This window comes from Hippocampus bargibanti, linkage group LG02, assembly GCF_051943395.1.
Source record: "Hippocampus bargibanti isolate YZ-2025 linkage group LG02, ASM5194339v1, whole genome shotgun sequence".
Lineage (NCBI taxonomy): Eukaryota > Metazoa > Chordata > Actinopteri > Syngnathiformes > Syngnathidae > Hippocampus > Hippocampus bargibanti.
The window spans coordinates 26,744,423-26,764,553 of NC_142735.1; the positions used below are offsets into that span (position 1 = coordinate 26,744,423).

Sequence of the window (20,131 nt, forward strand, 5' to 3'; positions counted from 1 at the left end):
TGACGCCACCAAGAGGCGGGACCGCAGAGCTGCAAGTGCGAGTCTCACGCAGCTGGAAAGGAGTACCTGGCATGCTGGCCAGATGACTACAAGGACCGACACGCATCCTTCGGGAGAAGTCGCTGTTTTTGCACCAAGGGATAGCAGGCGGTGAAACGGAAACGCTTCAGCTTTGGGAATTCCAAAACACACGCTGCTGATAAGTTCTCATTTCAAACGGCGTTTAGATAACCGTTTTTTGTTTTATTTTTGTCGGGGGAGCGAATGTCCCTTCTCACCTAACAGTGTGTATCAGTGTTTCAGTTGCATGCATGGGAACCGTCCGACTGTGAAGGTAAGAAACGTGCACGGTAGTTTTTCTGATTTATCGATGGCAGTTTTTCCTGGAACTGCGCTTTTTTTTTTTTTTTTTTTTTTTTTTTTTTTTTTTTTTTTTGGGGGGGGGGGGGGGGATCGGTTCGAGTGAGAAAAAATTGTGGGTTGATCAATCTGCTATGGTGCTTCGGTTCATTTAGTAATCATTAATGGTCGTTTCATCACAAAAGCCTGTTTGTGTGTCGGTTGGACTGCTTTGCAAAAGCAGAGGCGGTGATATATTAAATAAACAACTAAACAAACAAGTCATGAATAAATAAATTCATGAACAAATAAATAAATTCATAAATTGATGATAAGATAAATAACGAATACATAAATAAAAATAAATATAAATAGACAGATATCAATATATAAATAAATAAATACAGACATGCATGCATAAATGAATACATACATGAATAAACAAACTAAATAAACAAAAACATAAATAAATAAAATCGACATTCCATACATACACGAGAAGATGGAGGAATGCCTCTGCCGAAAATAGAAATTACTAGTTGGAAAAAGTAAATTGGACATGTTAGGGAATTGCATCGTTTTTGCTTTGGCACCACTTGCCTGCACCCTCATGACCCTTGCTTAATTGAAGCAGGCTGCAAGTGTCACGCAGATCTGAAAACGTATTTCGTGGCATGGCCTGATGATTACTTCAGTTCCTGGGTCTTTGCTGGCAAATGAACACATCTTTATTTTTGTTTTTTGGTAATCAGAGCAGAGGGATTTAGGCACTAATCTGCAGCCTTAAAGTCTTAGCAAATGTCCGGAGGAATAAATACAGAGGGGAGAAAAAAAAAGATAATTTTCTGCATGTGATAAACAAGATGCTCCAATTTTGGATGATGGTTCATGAGGCCGGATACCATGATAGCATACTGCCAAAAATGAAGGTATTAATCCCTAATTGATTTCATGAAGCATTTCCATCGACAATATCACAATATAGCCATAGCGGCGTCATCCCCAATCTTCTTTTCATCTTCCCCCACCTTCGTCAAGTGCTGCAGCGCAGTTACTCCAGGCCACCCTTGACATTAACGTTGCCCATCGCTCACCTCCACCGCCTCCACCTGCATCAAGGTTGCACTTATCAGGCACCCCCCCCCCCCCCCCCTAATTGGCTTCATTGTTGAAGTGTGGATGCCCAATGCCAGAGTATATTAGAGGGGGGAGAAGAACGGATAGAAGGCATGGATTTCTTTTAATTGAAGTTCGCCTTTCGCCAAAAGGGCAAAGGCTGCAGAATCACTTTATCAAGGCGATCCGTTAACAAGAAGAGGGCAACCGGGAAAGTGTGTGAGGTGCAACTCTGGGAGCTATCAAATCAAGCCATGGTTTAAGAAGGATGGGTCCAAATGCTGGACACAATCACACAATCCAACTTCAGTCAAGTCAGAAAAGTGTCACTGGTGTGAAAGTATGATGGGTGACGGTTCTGAGTTTTGAGGTCTGTTAATTTTACAAGGTTAGAGAGCATAAACAGGAACTAATAGGAGCTGAAATTAATTTTCAGGGGTGTGTAGGTGGGTTGGGTGAAATGAATCGAATTATTCAAAAGCCAGCCAAAAATTACAGCACTGTCAAGATGAAAAAAAAAACTTGGGTGGACTGGAGGCAAAAAAAAACCCACATAGATTCAACCAAGTATTTCAAGTTTAGCTGGAAATTGGCTTTTTTTGTGCTACGCTAAGCCATTGTTGCCCATCAATGTTCATATTTTACATTTCAAAGTTGCTCCAAGATAAACGCCCGCTTTGGCCTGCACCCTAAGATGCAAAATGCAATTTTGTTTTTCATGGTGAGGAGGGAAATGAAGCATGCCTCAATATTTCTTCGCCTGTTATACGCAGATAAACCGGAGCAGTAGATGCACAAAGCCACATTCAAAATAACACTTCCCAGCTCATTTAGAGATTTATCTCTTCGCGTGAAGAGCTTATCCCAGCAAAAAAAAAAAAAAAAAAAAAAAAAAAAAAAAAAGGAAACAGAGGAACTAAGATAAGCAAAGCCGGCAGCGGCCCCTTTTTCAATTCACTTGGGATCCATAACTCTTAATGGCTGTCCCAACAAATATCTGTCTGCGGAATTTGAGGACGTCAGCAGAAACAGGAAGTGACTTTGATGGATTCAGCATGTCCAAATGATTAGAAGATGACAGAAATTTTCAACAGAGTGTAAAATAAAATAAAATAAAATACAACGAAAACAAAGACGTTAGGCGCAATTGCCTTTTTCATCTTTGTTCTTCGACTCCTCCCGGCTGCAGTCGGAGTTTCACAAAGGAAGTTGTGTGATCAAAAAGAGGAAGTGAGATCGCAAGTCTCTTTACATTGCATCCATTCTAAGTGTGTCAACAAACACACGCACACACACACACACGGACGGATGCACAAGCGCACCTTTCCTGTGTTTGTTGTGGATAGCATTTAGCCAAACGACAGACGTTTGAGCAGGAAGCGGGAAACCAAAAGCGCCGCAGAGCCTGATGCAGTGATCCATTGTTAGCGGCAAGTTGTCGCAGGCTTTCACATTTTGGAAGTGGAGGCATGTGCTAGATTTTGCATCGCCTCTCCTTTCCCGAGAGAACATCAGTCATTAATGCCTTCATCATGTTTTCGCTGGATGACTGTCATGCACTTTAACATTGGAGTTAGCTAATCCCCCATCACAGTATCTCCAGTTGCTCCAAAGTGCTGCTACTCGCTTCTTGACTGGTACCCATAAGAGGGAGCATAGGTAGAGTTCATTTTCAAGAATTAAGCAGAGGTGATCGAATCTTTTCCGTTGCTGGTGTTTCTCTTTGGAATGCCTTTAGACTACACCCCCACAAACCCCCCCCTCCCTCTCACACACTATCTTTAAAGCTCATCTTCAAACTCATTTTTACATACAGCAGTTGTTAAACTGCTCCTGAAATACAGTTGGGTTCAAGTGTTCGGTCAAGTAAAGATCAGGTGCTCATTGAATATAGCCTGCCGCCGCGAGGTAGAATGAATTGTAGACCACCATAAAAATGACAGTAAACACAAGCATAGTCAAGCTGACCCGTTTATGGTATCAACTGCATGTACAGCGGTGAAAGCTCAAGCTAGAAAACAGCCAGCCCTCCATACGTCCTCATTTGCTGATTTCCATGTCATTCACCAGGCCCGGCCTGTTTTCTTAATACCATCCTGAAAGTTTTAGTTATCCAACACTTGGCGACCAGATCAACATTTCAATTCCTGGGGGCGACCTAGAGGGCATTGAGGTAAATCGATAGCTGCACACATGAGGATCATCTCGAGGAAATGAACCCATTATGGATCATCAATCAATGTCTCATGGAGCTCAAAAAGTCTTTTGTTGGTCTCTTTAGAGAGCAGAATACGAAAAGATGCAGAGGTTAAAAACTATTATGGCCAGCAAACCAGGGGTGAAGGTGACATTTTGCAGCCGCGTTGCAGATGGCGCGCAGCCAGAACGGACCCCGTTAAGCTGCCCTGACTCCCCATCCCGTCGCTCTCTGTAAGATAGCGGATCGAAGGGCTTGACTTGCCATCGCCAGGCAACCACACATGACACAAAAGCTGCCTCCCAGTGTGCGCAAGCTGGCACAGCTCAGGGGCAGCGACTGAGGGGGAAATGCATGAAATGCCACATGGAGACAAGAGTGAAATGAGATTGTGGCGAGTGCTCATTTTTAGGACAATTTGTTCTGTGGAAGGGATGTAAATTTTCTGCTCCCATCCACTGCTGCAGCAATGACCTGACCGGTGGACAACACCATCAATATATATTGGGGCATGTGTTTTCCCATGTAATAATTGTCAGCGACTGATTTTACTGACCTGGAAAAGTCAGTCTAGGGGTACCTTGACTTATGAAAGTAATTGATTGCGGAAGAAATTTCTTCACTTGAAAATCTGTAAGTCAAGACGCTTTTTCCATGTAAGTGCCCTAATCTGTTACAAGAACCTCCTAAATTAAGACAGAAATGTTTCCTAAAGCATAAAAATTCCCTATAAGCAAATATGTTACAATTGGATTACTGGACAATAAATGAGAGTTGCGCATCATGAAAAAAAAGAATCCAAATAATGGTCATTTAACTTTTAACTGCGTCCTTGTCATTTTTTGCGCCCTCTTTAGGTCATATTCTCTCTGAGTGGTTTTATATAGGGTTTTGTAAAGAAATGAGAAAATGAGGTTTGCTTTTTGTCTGCTCTTCACGTTCCTTTATAAATGTCTACGGCAAAAATCAGCATAGCGAGTGATCACCCGACTGGCCAACATTTTTTTTCCCCTGGGTGATTCACATTTACGTTAAACTATCGGAGCGCTTCATGGCCCGAGGGGCAGACAGCGAGGATGCCGCATAACCACGTAAAGTAGAGGTCTCACAGAGCCAATAAGGTGCCAGGATGATTCTCAGAAATAGCCGATGGCAGAGCAGCTGTGACTATGTTGCAATCAGGAAACTCGGAGCTGGGAGTTGCGACCCATATTGTATTTTTACCTTTGATATCTTGAAATTTCTTTCGTAACAAGAGGCAATATTTTCCAGTTGAGGCATTTCGGAACTTGATCTTTTCATATGAAGTGACATTCATAAGTAGAGGTGCCACTGTATACAAAAGTGACTTCAAAAAGGTATAATCAGCTACGCCCATTAAATGGAGTATAGGACTTTGTTGTCTCTTATAGGACAACGGGGTCTTCCTCATGCTGATTTGCCCGCAGAGACACGGGCATGTGTGGCTGTGCGCGAAAGCAGGGAGTCGATGATGCCTATAATTGAGTGTGTCCGCCCACCGTTCTGCAGCAGAGATGGTACAGCGGGCGCATTCATTGCGCCACACGTGCGCAATGGAGGCTGATGATGGGGTTGGGTGTTCGGGGTGGTACCTTCGCTGAAAGCTAATCAAAACCAACTGAATTAAAAAAAGTCAAAACAAAATAAGATCGAACAATCTTGAAAAGACCCAAATGATTATAAGCCCGGAGACCCCCTGAAGTTATTGAAACTCTTTTTGTGTGCCGCGTGAAACAGCACGTGAGTAATCTGGGAAGGAACCGAGACGGAGGACAATTATGGAGCCCGTCACGTGTGAGCAGTCCGCCACAGTGGACGACTTGGTGGAGGCGTGCATCCAAGCCTTTGGTTTGTCATTTTGAGCTATTTTAATAATAACCACCTTAGCGGTCGATGTACAAAACATTATGTTGGGGTCTTTTTTTTAGATGAGAAGGGGGTGTTGGCAGACCCTTCCCTCGTGCGCATGTTCCTTATGATGCATCCTTGGTACATCCCGTCGACTGACATGGCTGCCAAGTTGGTTCACAAGTATCCTACATTTTGAGTGGCTAACTTATATACGTATGTGTATATATAGTTTGCATCTCTCTCTCTCTCTCTCTCTCTCTCTCTCTCTCTCTCTCTCTCTCTCTCTCTCTCTCTCTCTCTCTCTCTCTCTCTCTCTCTCTCTCTCTCTCTCTCTCTCTCTCTCTCTCTCTCTCTCTCTCTCTCTCTCTCTCTCTCTCTCTCTCTCTCTCTCTGTGTATATATATATATATATATTTTTTTTAAAGATCAAAAGCCTTCTGGCAGAGGGTTTCCCCTTGACGCTTTTGTCCAGATCTCAAGAGGGATGCAAGGAGCAGCGCCGGAGCAGAATATGCCACCTTGTGAAGTAAAACTAAAAAAATATATAGATTTTTTTTCATTAATTTGAGTTTTTTATTTTAGATTAAATTAGCCTTTATTAGTCTCGCAGTGGAGAAATTAACATTTCACAGCAGCAAAGTTATGAAAGGAAGAGTAAAGGAAAGAAACAAGTACAAAAACGAAATACAGGAGCTGCTGTAAAGGCAGCCACTCTCGCGGTGCCATCTTGAATTCAAAACAACAAAAAGAAATAAATAACAAACAATGTGACGCAGCACAAAAGAGACAGTAATTCAATCTTAAAGACTTTCTGCGCCCTCTTTGTTGCATGAAGCAGTTCGTGATGAAAGAGGAGAGGATGAAAGCGTCTTTTTCACCAGTGGATCAGGGATGACATTTGGAATTTTCCCGTCAACTTCAAGCTTAATGTTGAAAGCAAACACTGAACTGTAGCATCCATTGACAAAAAGAGATTGGCTCACATCTCCTGTCCCACGTATATCCGCTTCAATTCCAAGCCGCGACAGTTCCATATAAGCATCTGTGTATTTTTTGTATTTTTGTATTTTTTATTATTTTTTTTTGCAAGAGAGTCACACGATGTTTATGCTTGACAGGTATTGGATCACAGAGTTTCCTGCAGAGTTCAACCTCAACCCGGAACTTGCCGAGCAGATGAAGGGCTTTAAGGACCTCCTCAGCACGGAGGGCAACGAGCGCCAGAGCCAACTCATTGACATCGAGAGCGTGTAAGGAAGGATTCTCAGCCCGGCTGTCGTTTTTCCTTTATCGTTCTCGTAAAGCTCGTAAAATTGTTGGCGCCACATCAGCTGTCCTTTCATGGCCCTTACGGGGAAGATTGGAGCAGATGTTATGGAGGCAAATGAAACCCGGCCTCCACCGAGATCTGTATTTTTTTTTTTCTCCGACATCTATTGTCCGTTTCATGAAATCCTCTCGTTCTCCTCCTAGGCCGTCCTACGAATGGAAGCGTCAAGTGACTCAGCGTATCCCATCCGTCTCCAAGAAGCGAAAAATGTCCCTGCTCTTTGACCACCTTGACTCCTGTGAACTGGCCGAGCACCTGACCTACTTGGAGTACAAATCCTTCTGCAAAATTTTGGTCAGTAGGCTCATCAGTGTATGGTAGGATCACGCCCCCCCTTTCACTGATTCCAATGGCTCCTGTTGTTATGTTTTTGTTTTTTTGTTTTTTGTTTTTAGTTCCAAGATTACCACAGCTTCGTGATGCACGGCTGCACGGTGGACAACCCCGTTCTGGAACGCTTCATCACGCTCTTCAACAGCGTCTCCCAGTGGATCCAGCTCATGGTGCTTAGCAAGCCCACGGCGCCTCAGAGGGCTTTGGTCATCTCGCACTTTATCCGAGTTGCGCAGGTCCGTCTTTGGTTTCGTTCACGAGTATCTTTTGTCGACCTTTTTCTTTGGTACCAAATCATCTTTGTCATCTCCGACCTTTTCCGCGCCACTACCTTATATGGCTCCCCCTTCCCGGCCGTCCCGTCGCTTTGCCATAACTGATCCTGCGGTGGCTGATGCTATCGTTTTTGTTTGGTCTAGTCGTCGGATTTGGACTTTTTACCTTCTGTCTGCCACTTATCTGACGTTAATGATGTTGCGGTTAAAATGGCCGACCGGTGGCGCTCATGCAGGGACGAAAACGATGTTGGGCCGGATTTTGTTTGAACAGGAGGCAGCGCCACTGATGACAACCTGAAATATTTCTCTGAGTTTAACACCCCTCCCCCAGATCCCCCCCTCCAGGGTGCAATTGTTGTGTTTCATCTGAGGCTCACGCGGCAACTTATTTCATTTGGCGTGGAACGAATGCAGACTCCAATTTCAATAGCCATCGCGACGAGGCGAATACAGCCCCCCCCACACACAAAAAGAAATAAAGATTCATGGGTCCATGAGAGTGCCACGTTGTAGTTGTCGCTCAACAAGCGCACAGTTTCACAGTTGATTGCAAACGGGCGAACTGAATGAGTTCATCCCCCTCAGGCGAGGCGGCCCATCAACACAGCTGCGACCAGATCGATTATTTTGCACGGTGACGTCACGCAAGCTGAAGGGCATCAGGCGTTAGCATGGAGGACCATTCGCAACTCTCGTTTTTAATGTTGATGCATTTAGATTTTTTTTTTTTTTTTTTGCGGTTGTCGCCCTTTGCACCTATTCAGTCATTTAAAACCCCTTCTTGAAGACCCAACAGTGGAATAATCATGCACTCCTCAACAGAAACTGCTGCAGCTGCAGAACTTCAACACTCTGATGGCAGTGGTGGGCGGCCTCAGCAACAGCTCCATCTCACGCCTCAAAGACACGCAGGCGCACATCAGTGCCGAAACCAACAAGGTGCGCCTCACCGAAACGCCACAGATCTGCTTTGCTGGTTGTCTGATTGTTTGATTGTTTTGATTGCGTAACTCCCAATCTCTGGTCTAACCTCTTCCTCTGATCGATGAGAAGGTTTCTTCAGTCGTCATCTGTACAAAAGTGAAGGTTTCGGACGTTTCGCCTCCTATCCAAGAGGCTTCGTCAGCGAACTAAAGTCTGACTGGTCGTATCGGCCCCATTTATATATCCCTAATGTCCAGACCTGGTGGCGCCGGACACAGCTATGATAGGTGCCTACTCTCAGGTTGGGGGGGGCGCGGGACCCCCCCCTGTGGCCCCACTGATTGTTCCTACATTCCTGACTAACGATTGGCCTATTACCCCCACTCCCCCCGGTATCACCTCATCAGCATAACGACCCTCATCAGCATTGCGAAAGTTGCCTAACCTGTTTTGCCTGAGCAGGCTATAGTATGAACGATCCAAATTGAACCTCACACCACCAGACCGGTTTAATGAAGGATTTTGTTGTTTTATTCCTCTTCCTCCCTCTTCCTCTGATGTGGCAGCCTGGGGCCCTTCACCTCAGAATTTGTGTTGTACCTCATCAATCTCAAGTTGTGATAGAAATTGCCGTTTGTGGATATCGGAACACTGAGCTACAAGTTGTTTCCTGGTCAACCATGACTGTGGGTTTCGCAGTAACCATTCTGCCCCCCCATTCTCACGCCTCTGACTAGTGTTGCTTGAGTAATAGCATCCCAACAGAGCCATGTTATCGCATCTCGTCCATCTCCGCTTTGTATCTCTCCCATCTCCCAGTAGCCCATTTTTCATCAAGGTGCTCTGGTTCCCCAGCACCTGACGCAGACCTTGTTTGGCCAGCCGGGCGACGTCCGAGCCGGCATGTGATTCGATTTATTGTCTCTCGTCATTGTATGGGGTAGCGTGACGGGTCTTGCCCAAGGACCCACACTGGATGATGTTTTGTGCTCATTTTCCTCTGCCCCAAGAGGGATTCGAATCCTCGTCTCCCAAACCGATGCCTTATCACGTGAGCTATCCAGCCGCTATATATACAGTAAAGTCTCGTTATATCGATATCAGATATATCGATAGTCCCGGTTATATCGATACTATTTCTATGCACGCACGGAGAAAATTACATGCAAACAGGGTCGGATATATCGATAGTCCCGGTTACATCGATATTTTTTCGGACTCCCTTGAATATCGATATAACGAGACTTTACTGTATATATATATATATATATATATATATATATATATATATATATATATATATATATATATATATATATATATATATATATATATATATATATATATATATATATATATAATTGAACGTTTATTTTTCAGTACAAACCAGGTTACTGTTTAAGCCTTAAAGGACAACCGACGCTTCAAATGACTTCGACTGAGCTTATTTTACAAAGATTCCACCGCATATAGCTCTATTTTACGTTTTAAGACTTGCGCTGAATATTCCCCACGTGACGTCACGTTTGGAACGCCCCTGACCGAGAAAGCGACCCACAATGCATTTTGCGGTACTTTGTTTGGTCTGAAAACTTCGTGTTGATCTGTGTTGATGGCGAAATTAGAAGGAAAACACATAAATAACGCGAGGGTGAATCGTTGTGTGTTGCACCAAGACAACTATTTGATATTCACAGACACAAATTCCCAGCAGACAAATCATCCCATTTCCAACGGAGCTTGGGCGCCATCTTCTGCATTTCCAGATGCCTCAAAATGACACGGAATAACCTATTTAATCGATTGCAAACATTTATGTTTTTCTCTTCATAACTATTTGAATCATATTCATAACTGGATGAGTAACAACAAAGCATCTTCTCCGAATCTGAAGCCATTGTTTTGATTCTCGAGCAAGGCAAGACGTCTTGGCGTGACGTCACGAACAAGGAGGTGTGACCTTCTGAAACTGGCCACTTCCTGGTTTAATTTGAAGTAGTTTTTGGACACTTTAAGTCATTTTTATTGGTGTTTTTCATTTGACGAAAAATATCAGCCTGTGTGTTTTGGGTATTTTAGATGCTATAAAAGGGTTTTCTGATGTCAGTTTGGAAACAAAAAAAAAATGGTGTCGGTTGTCCTTTAAACTTAGATGCCATACAAAATATAGCACTCAAGCAAGGAATGAATTTACCTTACGAACAACCGTTTGGAGCATATCTTGTTCGTAAGTTGGGGCGCCTCTGTAACAATAAAACATGAAAAATCATCCATGGCATTGAATGATGTCTACTTTCCAGGTTTTCAACAGTCTCATTGAGCTGGTGACATCTTGCGGCAACTACAGCCAGTACCGCAAGCGCTTTTCCGAAAGCTCTGGCTTCCGATTTCCCATCCTGGGTGTTCACCTAAAGGATCTTATCGCCGTGCACGTGGCGTTGCCGGACTGGATCGACAAGGGGAAGACGCAGGTCAACCTGGCCAAAACCCAACAGCTCTACGTCATTCTGCAGGAACTGACGATGATACAAAACACGCCTCCCAACGTGGACGCCAACACAGATCTGCTGAATCTGTTGACGGTGTGTGCTTGGGGTTGCGGGACTGTATTAGAACCCTTCATCGGGTTCTGATCAGCAATGCTATGCACAGGTGTCTTTGGACCAGTACCACACAGAGGAAGAGATCTACCAAATGTCTTTGCAGAGGGAACCTCGCAAGGCAGCGGTAAGCCACCACGCGAAATGACGCTTCTGTACGCACGAAAATGACACCAATGTTTTGCAGCAGAACTCCATTGCCGCTCCAGCTCCCGACCCCAAGTCCACCATGATTGACGAGTGGGCGGTATCAGTGAAGCCCAACGCTGACCCGACACTCATCAAGAAACACATCGAGAAGATGGTGGAGGTATTCCAAAAATCACAAATAACTTTTCTTCCTTTCACGCTGAATCAATGTTGAAAATCCTCATTGCGCTTCGCAGTCCGTCTTCAAGAACTTTGACACGGACGGTGACGGCCACATATCCAGGGATGAGTTTGAGGCCATCAGGAACAACTTTCCCTACCTCAGCAAGTTCGGGGAACTGGACAAGAATCAGTGAGGGGCCATTCATCGATTCCCAGGTTGGTCCGAAACCCGAGATGCGCTGATCCGAGCGGCGTCCGTGTTCCTCCGTCCACAGGGATGGTAAAATCAGCCGAGAGGAGATGATCGAGTACTTCATGAAGGCCAGTTCGCTCCTCAACTGCAAGATGGGCTTCATCCACACCTTTATCGAGGCCACCTACGTCAAGCCCACCTTTTGCGAGCACTGCACCGGCTTTGTAAGATTTTCTCCTTGATCCAAAACTACTCTCCGAATCCTCACTTTGGAGCCCTTCTGATCTTTCTCTTCTAGCTTCTGTTCTCTTGAGTGCATTGCTCTCCATTTCGCAAAGGTTTCTTTCCCTCCGACTGCAACTGAGCTACAAAGCGTTCGTTAACTGCCAGGTCAGCTAAGGGCCAATTATTCTGATCCGTAGCCATTACCCAGCAAAGAAAGATAATTGTGTATGATGAACTGTTTGTGTGTATAGGGAGTGGGGGGTGGGGGCATTGACATTTGCCATGTAAGTGAGTGGGCTAATTGTATTATGTATTTTGGATTTGGCAGCTGAGATAAGGACTCAAGCACACACACACCCTCCCCGCCCCTGTGTCTTCCTTTCAGGCCAAATGACGATAATTTTGACATCACGTCATGTGCAAACCACTTTCGTTGTAGATGCAGCCCGACGCAGATAAATATGCGCGCCAATTGAATGAACAGCAAAGCTGGTGAGCGGAAGTGATCTAGCGTAGAACATTCTTATCGTCTGTCTGCAGCGGACAATTTGGGAAGCCGAGGGACAAAATGGCACTTCATTTTAGTCCCTGGGGAAAGAGATGAAAGGCATTCAGTATTCATTCATTCATGTATGTGTGCGTGTGCGTGTGTGTGTGTGTGTGTGTGTGTGTGTATGTATGTATTTAGCATTCAGTATTTATGTATTTAGTTATTCATGTATTTATTTATTTATTTATTTAAATATGTAGTGATTTATTTTGTTATCTATAATGTATTTATCAATATTATATTAATTAACATTAATATTATACATTAATAATACATATATAAATATATGCATAATATGTGTTCATAAAATTGTAATCAATAATATTAATAATATATATATATATAATAGTGATATCTATGTCTATATCTGTATCTATATCTATATCTATATCTATATCTCGCTCTCTCATAGAGAGATGGATGGATGGATGGATATTGATGACAAAACAAAAAATGCTATTCTGTGGTGGATTGTAGAGACACGAAAGGTCAGTGAGTGTTAGCCTAGTTGACCCCCCCTCACTTTGTTGCCTACTGGGTGTGTTGGTGTGTGTGTGCTTTTATGGTCAAAGTGTGTTGAAGAGGTCATGGTATTTTTTGCCTCTTTAGATGTTCCACCGGGTCGTGTTTGATCTCCCTTTCATGGCATCGTTCCCCCCGCCATGCATCCTCATACATTCCCTCCGGTTGCACCCTTGATGTCATCCGCCTCCATCTTCCGACTGTCCTACCAACCTCCTTTCTCATGCTATGCTGGTGTCCATGGGTTATCCGTTCCCCAAACCTTGAATCATCTGGGCCTTAGTTCAACCTTGGAGCCCTTACTCGTTTTCACGTTTTCTTTTTTTCTTCTTTTTTTAATGAAAAAAATAGTGTGTGTGTGTGTGTGTGTGTGTGTGTGTGTGTGTGTGTGTGTGTGTGTGTGTGTGTATAAAAAATAGAGTGCCTCATTGTCCATGAGTGCTTCCCATAGAAAATAAACCAATTATTTCATGGAAATATACCTATGTCACTAGCGACTTCAAGCAGATGCATATATTATGGCTTGATTGACAGTTGACGGGTGAGCTGGGATGCGGGAGTTATGTGAGAACTGAGAGAAGGGTTGCATTTGTTTTCACCATTTCAAAATCTCGTTTTAAGATTTCAAGGTCGACACATCATCATGTACTGTATGACTCATTTTTTTGCAGAGATTGTAAACTCTGTGTTTCTTTTTTGAAGATATGGGGTTTCTACAAGCAAGGTTACAAGTGTAAAGGTAAGTCAAACGTTCGATTTCAAAGCCGAGAAATGGCTCAAGTTGACAAATACACACAACCATGGCCTGCCGTGTCAATGAGACAAGATGACGTTCATTGGAGAAGCCAAACAGCCACCAATCACCATTTTTGTCATTTACCTGCACTCAGAGCTCTTTAGCGCCGTCTGCAGGACGATACCTGAAATAAATGATCTTGTGACGCAAAAACCTTATTTGCTACCCTCAGCTGTCATCGCAAATTCCAAATAACCCCACCCCTCACCCCAAAGTAAATAAATGAACATTTCCAGTTCACACGAGGACAAAATGTCCCTCCCCCTGTATTTAGACACCACCACCACCCTAGTCTGGCTCCAGTTTGCCTTGCCGTGCCTTTTACATCTGCGTGACGTGTTGCAGCAACTTCCTCTTGTGCTATCTGACCCCCTTTCTCCACCCCGCCCCTCACCGTCCTGGCACCCCTCTTCCAACAACCCCGCCCCCCCCATCCTCCCTCCCTGGACTCAGCCTGCGGGGTCAACTGCCACAAGGCCTGCCGCAGCCGCCTGGCTGTCGAGTGCCGGAAGAGATCCAAGAGCATCAGCCACGAGACGCCGCCTGCTCTCCAGGCCAGATCCTATAGCTTCCCACCACCTGCCAACCCTCCGGCGAACCTCCAGAACACTGGTAAGCTCTCACCTTGTTTCGTTTGACCGCCAAAACCGGGTATTTCGGGTAAGTGGCAGCCATTGGAGGACTGGAGTCACATGACTTGACAACCGTCACAACCTCAGTCCCAAATGGCGATGAGACACGACGTCAGCGAAAGGCTCCAGGGTGCCTTGAGCTTGTCCAAATGAAGCCACGAACGGGACCATCACCCATACGGGAAAGATCTCGCCTGGATTAATTGCAATTCATCTGCTGCATCGCGGCACTTTCATGTCATAGTGCCAACAGCCATCTACGGCGCTTTAGTCTCCTTAGCATACGGTGCATTTGGAAGATATAGTCCTAAAAACAATGGAGATTCATTTGCAATGGAAATTTAATTGCACTGCTGCGGTGATGCCACCAACACACAGACACCCCCTTTTTTTCATCCAACGCCAGACAAAGTGTTGCGCTGCCTCCGGCATCCGCCAGCTTGTGGCTTTTATGTCGGCAGGTTAAGCGCCACTGCCAGCCCAGCGCAACTAAGTGACAAGATAAACACAAAAAAGCCCCGCAATTTATTGCTTTTTTTTCCGCCTTCAAAATTTGACACTCCAACCAATCTCATGTTTCTGCTGTCTTCTTTGCTTTATCCAGTCATTGCGGAGGATGATTTAGAGGGAACGGAAGAAGGCATATATGACGTTCACCTCTAACAGGTGAGGAGACACTCTTGTTTGACTGAATGTGAGAAAATGTCAAACGCAAAATGAAATCACTGGCAAGTAGAACGAAGAATTCATCCAATGTCATTTAAAGGACAACCGACACCTCCCGTCAAGTTGCGTCCATCATTTGTAAAATCACTTCAAATGACTTCTACTGAGCGCATTTGACAACAAACCCACCGCATATAGCTATATTTTACGTTTTAAGACTCGCGCTGAATATTCATGAAGTCTTGCTTTCGAGTTGACGATGATGCCCGAAGTGATGTCACATTCGGAACGCCCCTGACCGAGAAAGCGTCACACAATGCATTTTGGGTATTTTTTTTAATCTCAAAACACGGTGTTGATCGGGAAATTAGAAGGAAAACTACATCAATAACGCAATGGTGAATCGTTGTGTGTCGCAGCCAATTGCGGTAACACACATAAAGAAGGTGTAAGTTTACACAAATTCCCAGCGGACAAATCACCCCATTTCCAACGGAGCAGAGCAGAGCAGTCAACCAGCGGGGGCGAACGAGGGAGCGAACCAGAGTTAGCGATTTGGCGCTTGGATAGCGGAAGTTTGATGCATGTTTACTCATTTAGTCACACTGCATGGTAATGTGAGCTCACCTGGTGAAAGAGAGCAATCGCCATATTAGTGGAGCAAACCGATCGGACAAACATCCACTGTGTCATTTTTTTACTCAGGAGCGCTGTAAGCGCTTTCATCTTGTTGCAACATCTGATGTTCATGTGCTTGTTTGAAGTGTGGCGGTCTCCTTTGTGTGTGTGCGTAAAACCCACCCCTCTGTCTTTTGCCACGGATTTTAACTAATCACAGGCAGCTTTACGGCTCTGATAAGCCACTTCATGTACTGGACAAACGCAGCTTGTGCGCCATCATGTGCATTTTCTGGGTGCTACATCGGAGTCCAAATCTTCACCGGTTTCATTGCTTGCAGGCGGCTCGAATTGATATGGGAGGACTTCTTTAATTGATTGCAAACATTTATGCTTTCATCTCCAAAACTATTTGAACATTCATAAGTGGATGAGAAACAAGAAAGCATCTTCTCTGAATCTGAATTCTTTGAAGCCATTGTTATGATTCTGGAGCAAGGCAGTGTGTGACCCATCGTGACGTCTTGAACAAGGGGGCGGGACTTTTTGGATTGGATTGGATATGCCTTTATTAGTCTCGCAGTGGAGAAATTTACATTTCACAGCAGCAAAGTGATGAAAGAATCTCCCCAGTTTCAAGCCGTCAAAATGCACAAGAGGGCGCCCAAGCTTCGTTGGAAATGGGCTGATTTGTCTGCTGGGAATTTGTGTCAACTAGAATCAAATGGTAGTCTTGGTGCAACACACAATTCACCATTGCAGTATTTGTGTTTTCCTTCTAATTTCGCCATCAACACTGATCAACACGAAGTTTTCAGACCAAACAAAGTACCGCAAAATGCATTGTCTCTCGCTTTCTCGGTCAGGGGCGTTCCAGACGTGACGTCACGTCAGGCATCGTCATCAACTCAAAAACAAGACTTCCTGAGTATTCAGCGCGAGTCTTAAAACGTAAAATATAGCTATATGCGGTGGAATCTTTGTAAAATACGCTCAGTGATTTTACAAATTATGGACACAACTTGTCCGGAGGCGTCGGTTGTCCTTTAAGGAGTAAAGGCACGCTTCACACAAATACTACAGTGTTGTGTGTTTTTATAGAAGTGTTGGAAGCACACCTGTTCTTTGACACACCTTTAAACTTGATTGTATCCTCACTTTGACATGCTTCTTCTTCCACTTTCTCAATCGGTTTTCTTTTCCAAATTTAACATATTTATATAGACTGTATATATTACTTTTGTCATTCCCCAAAAATTGCTTTTTCACAAATCATTTTTCATCGCAAAACCTTTTGTTCCCAGTGACACATTGAAAACATTCCACTATTGCAATTCAAAATGCATCCAATCAATTCACCTCGATTGATGATTTTCAACATTCCTTAAATTCCATCTCCCCCCCACATATCCCCCAAAAAAATAAATCCAAAAGATATTACACATTTTCACAAATGTAATTTCATATACTGTGATACCTTGGCTTACGAACACTTTAGCTAACGAACTTTTCACCTTACGTACGTTAAATTCGCGATAATATAATTTTGCCATACGAACAATTTTTTTGGGAAACACACAGAGTGCCACGGCTGGCAGATTAATTTTCGGCGGAAGAACACCAAACCGCACTGCCGAACAGCACCACCTTCAGCCTACTTTTCCACACCCCCTTTCTCTGAGTGCATATGTGGTATACGTGGTTTGCTATCAAGTGGATACTTTTGCTTTTTTGGCACCAAAAAGGCCCCACCACAGGCTAGTCTTCAGCCGAAGAGGACACAAAACAAAATTACGGTCGATCAGAAAAAGGAAATCATGGAGAAACATGAACGAGGTGTGTGTATGTGTGACTTAGCGTCCCACTACCAGTATGCTAAGTCAACCATTGCTACATGTGGCTAAGGGCGTTTCTGTTCGTCATCCATTGACAACGACCATCACAAAGGTAAATAAAACTCCTTTTCCTTTCAGTTTTTCCCTTCAAGGGTCGCCACAGCGAATCAGTGTCCTCCATCTTCAGAGTTTTGATTCACATGTTAGTATTGGCCAGGCTTTTACGTACGTCCAGACGCAACCCTCTGTATTTATCCAGGTGGGCTAGGGACCGGCACACGAAGACACTGGCTTATGTCCCCTTGTGGCTACAGAACAAGCAACTCTATGAACTTAAAGATGAGGATGCTCAGTAAAAGGCTCCCAAACACAAAATGGTCACCGGCACAGCAACATTCAAAAAAGCAAAACTATACTCACCATTTGATGACGATGCTCTGATCTTACCGTGAAATGGGCATCTCTCCCTATATTTCATCACAAAATAATTGACTTTGTCACTGTGTGAAATTCAGCCATTCTCTATTACAGATGATGGCCACCGGGGGACAGTAGAGTACAACTATGTGTATCATAATGGACATGTACGTATGTGTATGCATATCATACTGGACAAAGGTAAATAACATGACTATTATACCGTACAGTTTGTTTCTTTAATTACAATACAATAGGACATCATACATAAAATAAGGTATATTTTGTGTAGTTTTAAGGCTTATTTAGTAGAAAATTGTTTTATGGGGACCTGGGAACGGATTATTCTCATTTTAATGGTTTCCTATGGGAAATAAATGTTTGGAATACACACTTTTCACCTTACACACACTTTCTGGGAACCAATTACAGTAAGTTTGCAAGCCAATGTATCACTGTATTTGAATACCATAGCAGGTTCCATATCATTCCACATTATTCTATCTTTTTTCATTGAGCTTCTTCTTCTTCGTCTTCTTTGTTTTCTTCATCTCCTTCTCCTCTTCCCCCTTCAGCTTCTTCTTGAACTGCATTAGCTTGTGTTGATTCATCTTCAATTTCATTTACAACCAATATAGTACCTTTCACATTCGACTGCGCTCTTAAATATGATTACCTTTATTACACCTTTGCAGTCTTTTTGAAGTTCGCAAGATTTCGGCTGCCTTCCAGCTCAGAGAAGTCACAGAAAACATCCACTGCTGCCACACGGTGGTGGCACACTGTTCCTGCAACACTTGCAACGGCTCCTCCACTGGCCACCAACCACATGCCGGTTGGTCAGTTACTATTTGTGGAATGTGAGTGCAAAATGTCCGCGTTGGGGCTCGGGCCAGTGTGTGGCTCATGTACAGTGTGAGATTTGTGTCTTCGCCTCCCCATGCTTATCGTGGAGTGAATCACTTCATTGCAGATTAAAACAAACAAACAATCAAAAAAATCCAGGGAAACTACCTTTGACGCACTTGTGTTTTTGTTGTTGCACGTCAAATGATAATTTTCACGGGGGGGCGCACGCGCACTTGCACCAATCTCAAAAAAGGAGCGCATTTTGTCTTCTAGCAGAGAAACGCTTGCAGCCAGGAGGGCCATATTGCGAACATCTGGTATGCCGTTTCCTGCGTGAATAGCTTGGAAAGCTGCTCCTGCCTTGATGAAGAATGTTTGTAATGAGTATTTCTGTTTATGTATTCTCCACTGCAAATGCCTGAGTCTAATAAGATTAAAAAAACACATTTGTGCGAATGTTTGGCCTCCTTGTCTGTGCAACAGTATTTGCCTGTCGGTGCAGATGAATAAAAAGCAATGCTGATGTTAAAGTGAGCGGAGGCACAAGTTATTTTTGTCTAATCTATCGATCTACCGATTTAGCTATTGATTTAGCTAGCTAGCTAGCGAGCAAGCTTGTTAACTAGCTTTCTCTGTCTCTCTTTCTCTCATATCAATAGATGTTTCGAGCTTTCTAACTTTCTAACTATCTACTGTCTAGCTCTCACAGCCTCTCTCTCTCTCTCTCTCTCTCTCTCTCTCTCTCTCTCTCTCTCTCTCTCTCTCTCTCTCTCTCTCTCTCTCTCTCTCTCTCTCTCTCTCTCTCTCTCTCTCTCTCTCTCTCTCTCTCTCTCTCTCTCTCTCTCTCTCTCTCTCTCTCTCTCTCTCTCTCTCTCTCTCTCTCTCTCTCTCTCTCTCTCTCTCTCTCTCTCTCTCTCTCTCTCTCTGTGTGTGTGTGTGTGTGTGTGTGTGTGTGTGTGTGTGTGTGTGTGTGTGTGTGTGTGTGTGTGTGTGTGTGTGTGTGTGTGTGTGTGTGTATATATATATATATATACACACTTACAAGTGTAAAGGACATCAATCAAACAGAGGGTTAGGTCAGAGAGGCAGCTTTACAACATTCTTTCGCTTGTTGGTCTTTACCGTAACCCCCCATGTGTATATATATATATATATATATATATATATATATATATTATATATTGTATATATATATACGCACCTCTTACTACAGCATCCAGCATCTCCTTTTAGCTGGTTGATTGATAGCCCCCACCCACTCCCACCACCACCCCCTATTCAACCTGCTTCAAGGCCCTCCTCGAGCGACTGCCGTTCATAACCCGCAGAGTGATATTGATCCTGCAGGAAGAAAAAAAATGAGAAATGAAGGAAATGGAATAGCGTGATTGCTAATTGTGCCCGGATGACAGCAGAATGGAAATAAAGCCCCACGTTGGCGTCTGCCTCTTGCTGAGACTTTGATTGTGAGAAAAGATTAAGGCCCTGATAGCATGCATGCACTTGGGCAAAGATGTCGTTCGCCCC

At 43.9% G+C, this 20,131-nt stretch overlaps 2 protein-coding genes across 8 annotated transcripts in view; one reads left to right on the forward strand and one right to left on the reverse strand.

Annotated features, from left to right (window-relative positions):
• The window catches only part of alpk1 (alpha kinase 1), a 37,876-nt gene that overhangs the window by 6,701 nt on the left and 11,044 nt on the right, over nt 1–20,131 (reverse strand). The gene's annotated exons all lie outside the window — the stretch shown is intronic.
• On the forward strand, nt 54–19,318 carry LOC148902236 (RAS guanyl-releasing protein 2-like). Of its 4 annotated transcripts, XR_016114265.1 has the most exons (18): nt 54–334; nt 5,411–5,521; nt 5,602–5,704; nt 5,997–6,050; nt 6,643–6,774; nt 6,998–7,148; nt 7,250–7,423; nt 8,288–8,404; nt 10,690–10,971; nt 11,042–11,116; nt 11,177–11,299; nt 11,376–11,491; nt 11,577–11,718; nt 13,494–13,530; nt 14,041–14,199; nt 14,824–14,885; nt 17,870–17,922; nt 18,451–19,318. XR_016114265.1 is itself a non-coding variant. In XM_088990583.1 (17 exons), the coding sequence occupies exons 2-16, from the start codon at nt 5,452–5,454 to the stop codon at nt 14,880–14,882; spliced, it is 1,794 nt and encodes a 597-aa protein (XP_088846709.1). In that variant the 5' UTR covers nt 54–334; nt 5,411–5,451; the 3' UTR covers nt 14,883–14,885; nt 18,451–19,315. The 4 variants fall into 4 exon arrangements, 3 of the variants coding, with proteins under 3 accessions (XP_088846709.1, XP_088846711.1, XP_088846710.1); XM_088990583.1 differs by lacking the exon at nt 17,870–17,922 and having other exon boundaries at nt 18,451–19,315; XM_088990585.1 differs by lacking the exon at nt 17,870–17,922 and having other exon boundaries at nt 11,180–11,299; nt 18,451–19,315.

Coding starts and splice junctions, on each gene's coding strand:
- LOC148902236 (XM_088990583.1), top strand. CDS start 5,452: ATGGAGCCCGTCACGTGTGAGCAGTCCGCCACAGTGGACGACTTGGTG. Junction 5,522..5,601: donor GGCGTGCATCCAAGCCTTTG/GTTTGTCATTTT, acceptor TCTTTTTTTTAG/ATGAGAAGGGGGTGTTGGCA. Junction 7,424..8,287: donor ACTTTATCCGAGTTGCGCAG/GTCCGTCTTTGG, acceptor ACTCCTCAACAG/AAACTGCTGCAGCTGCAGAA.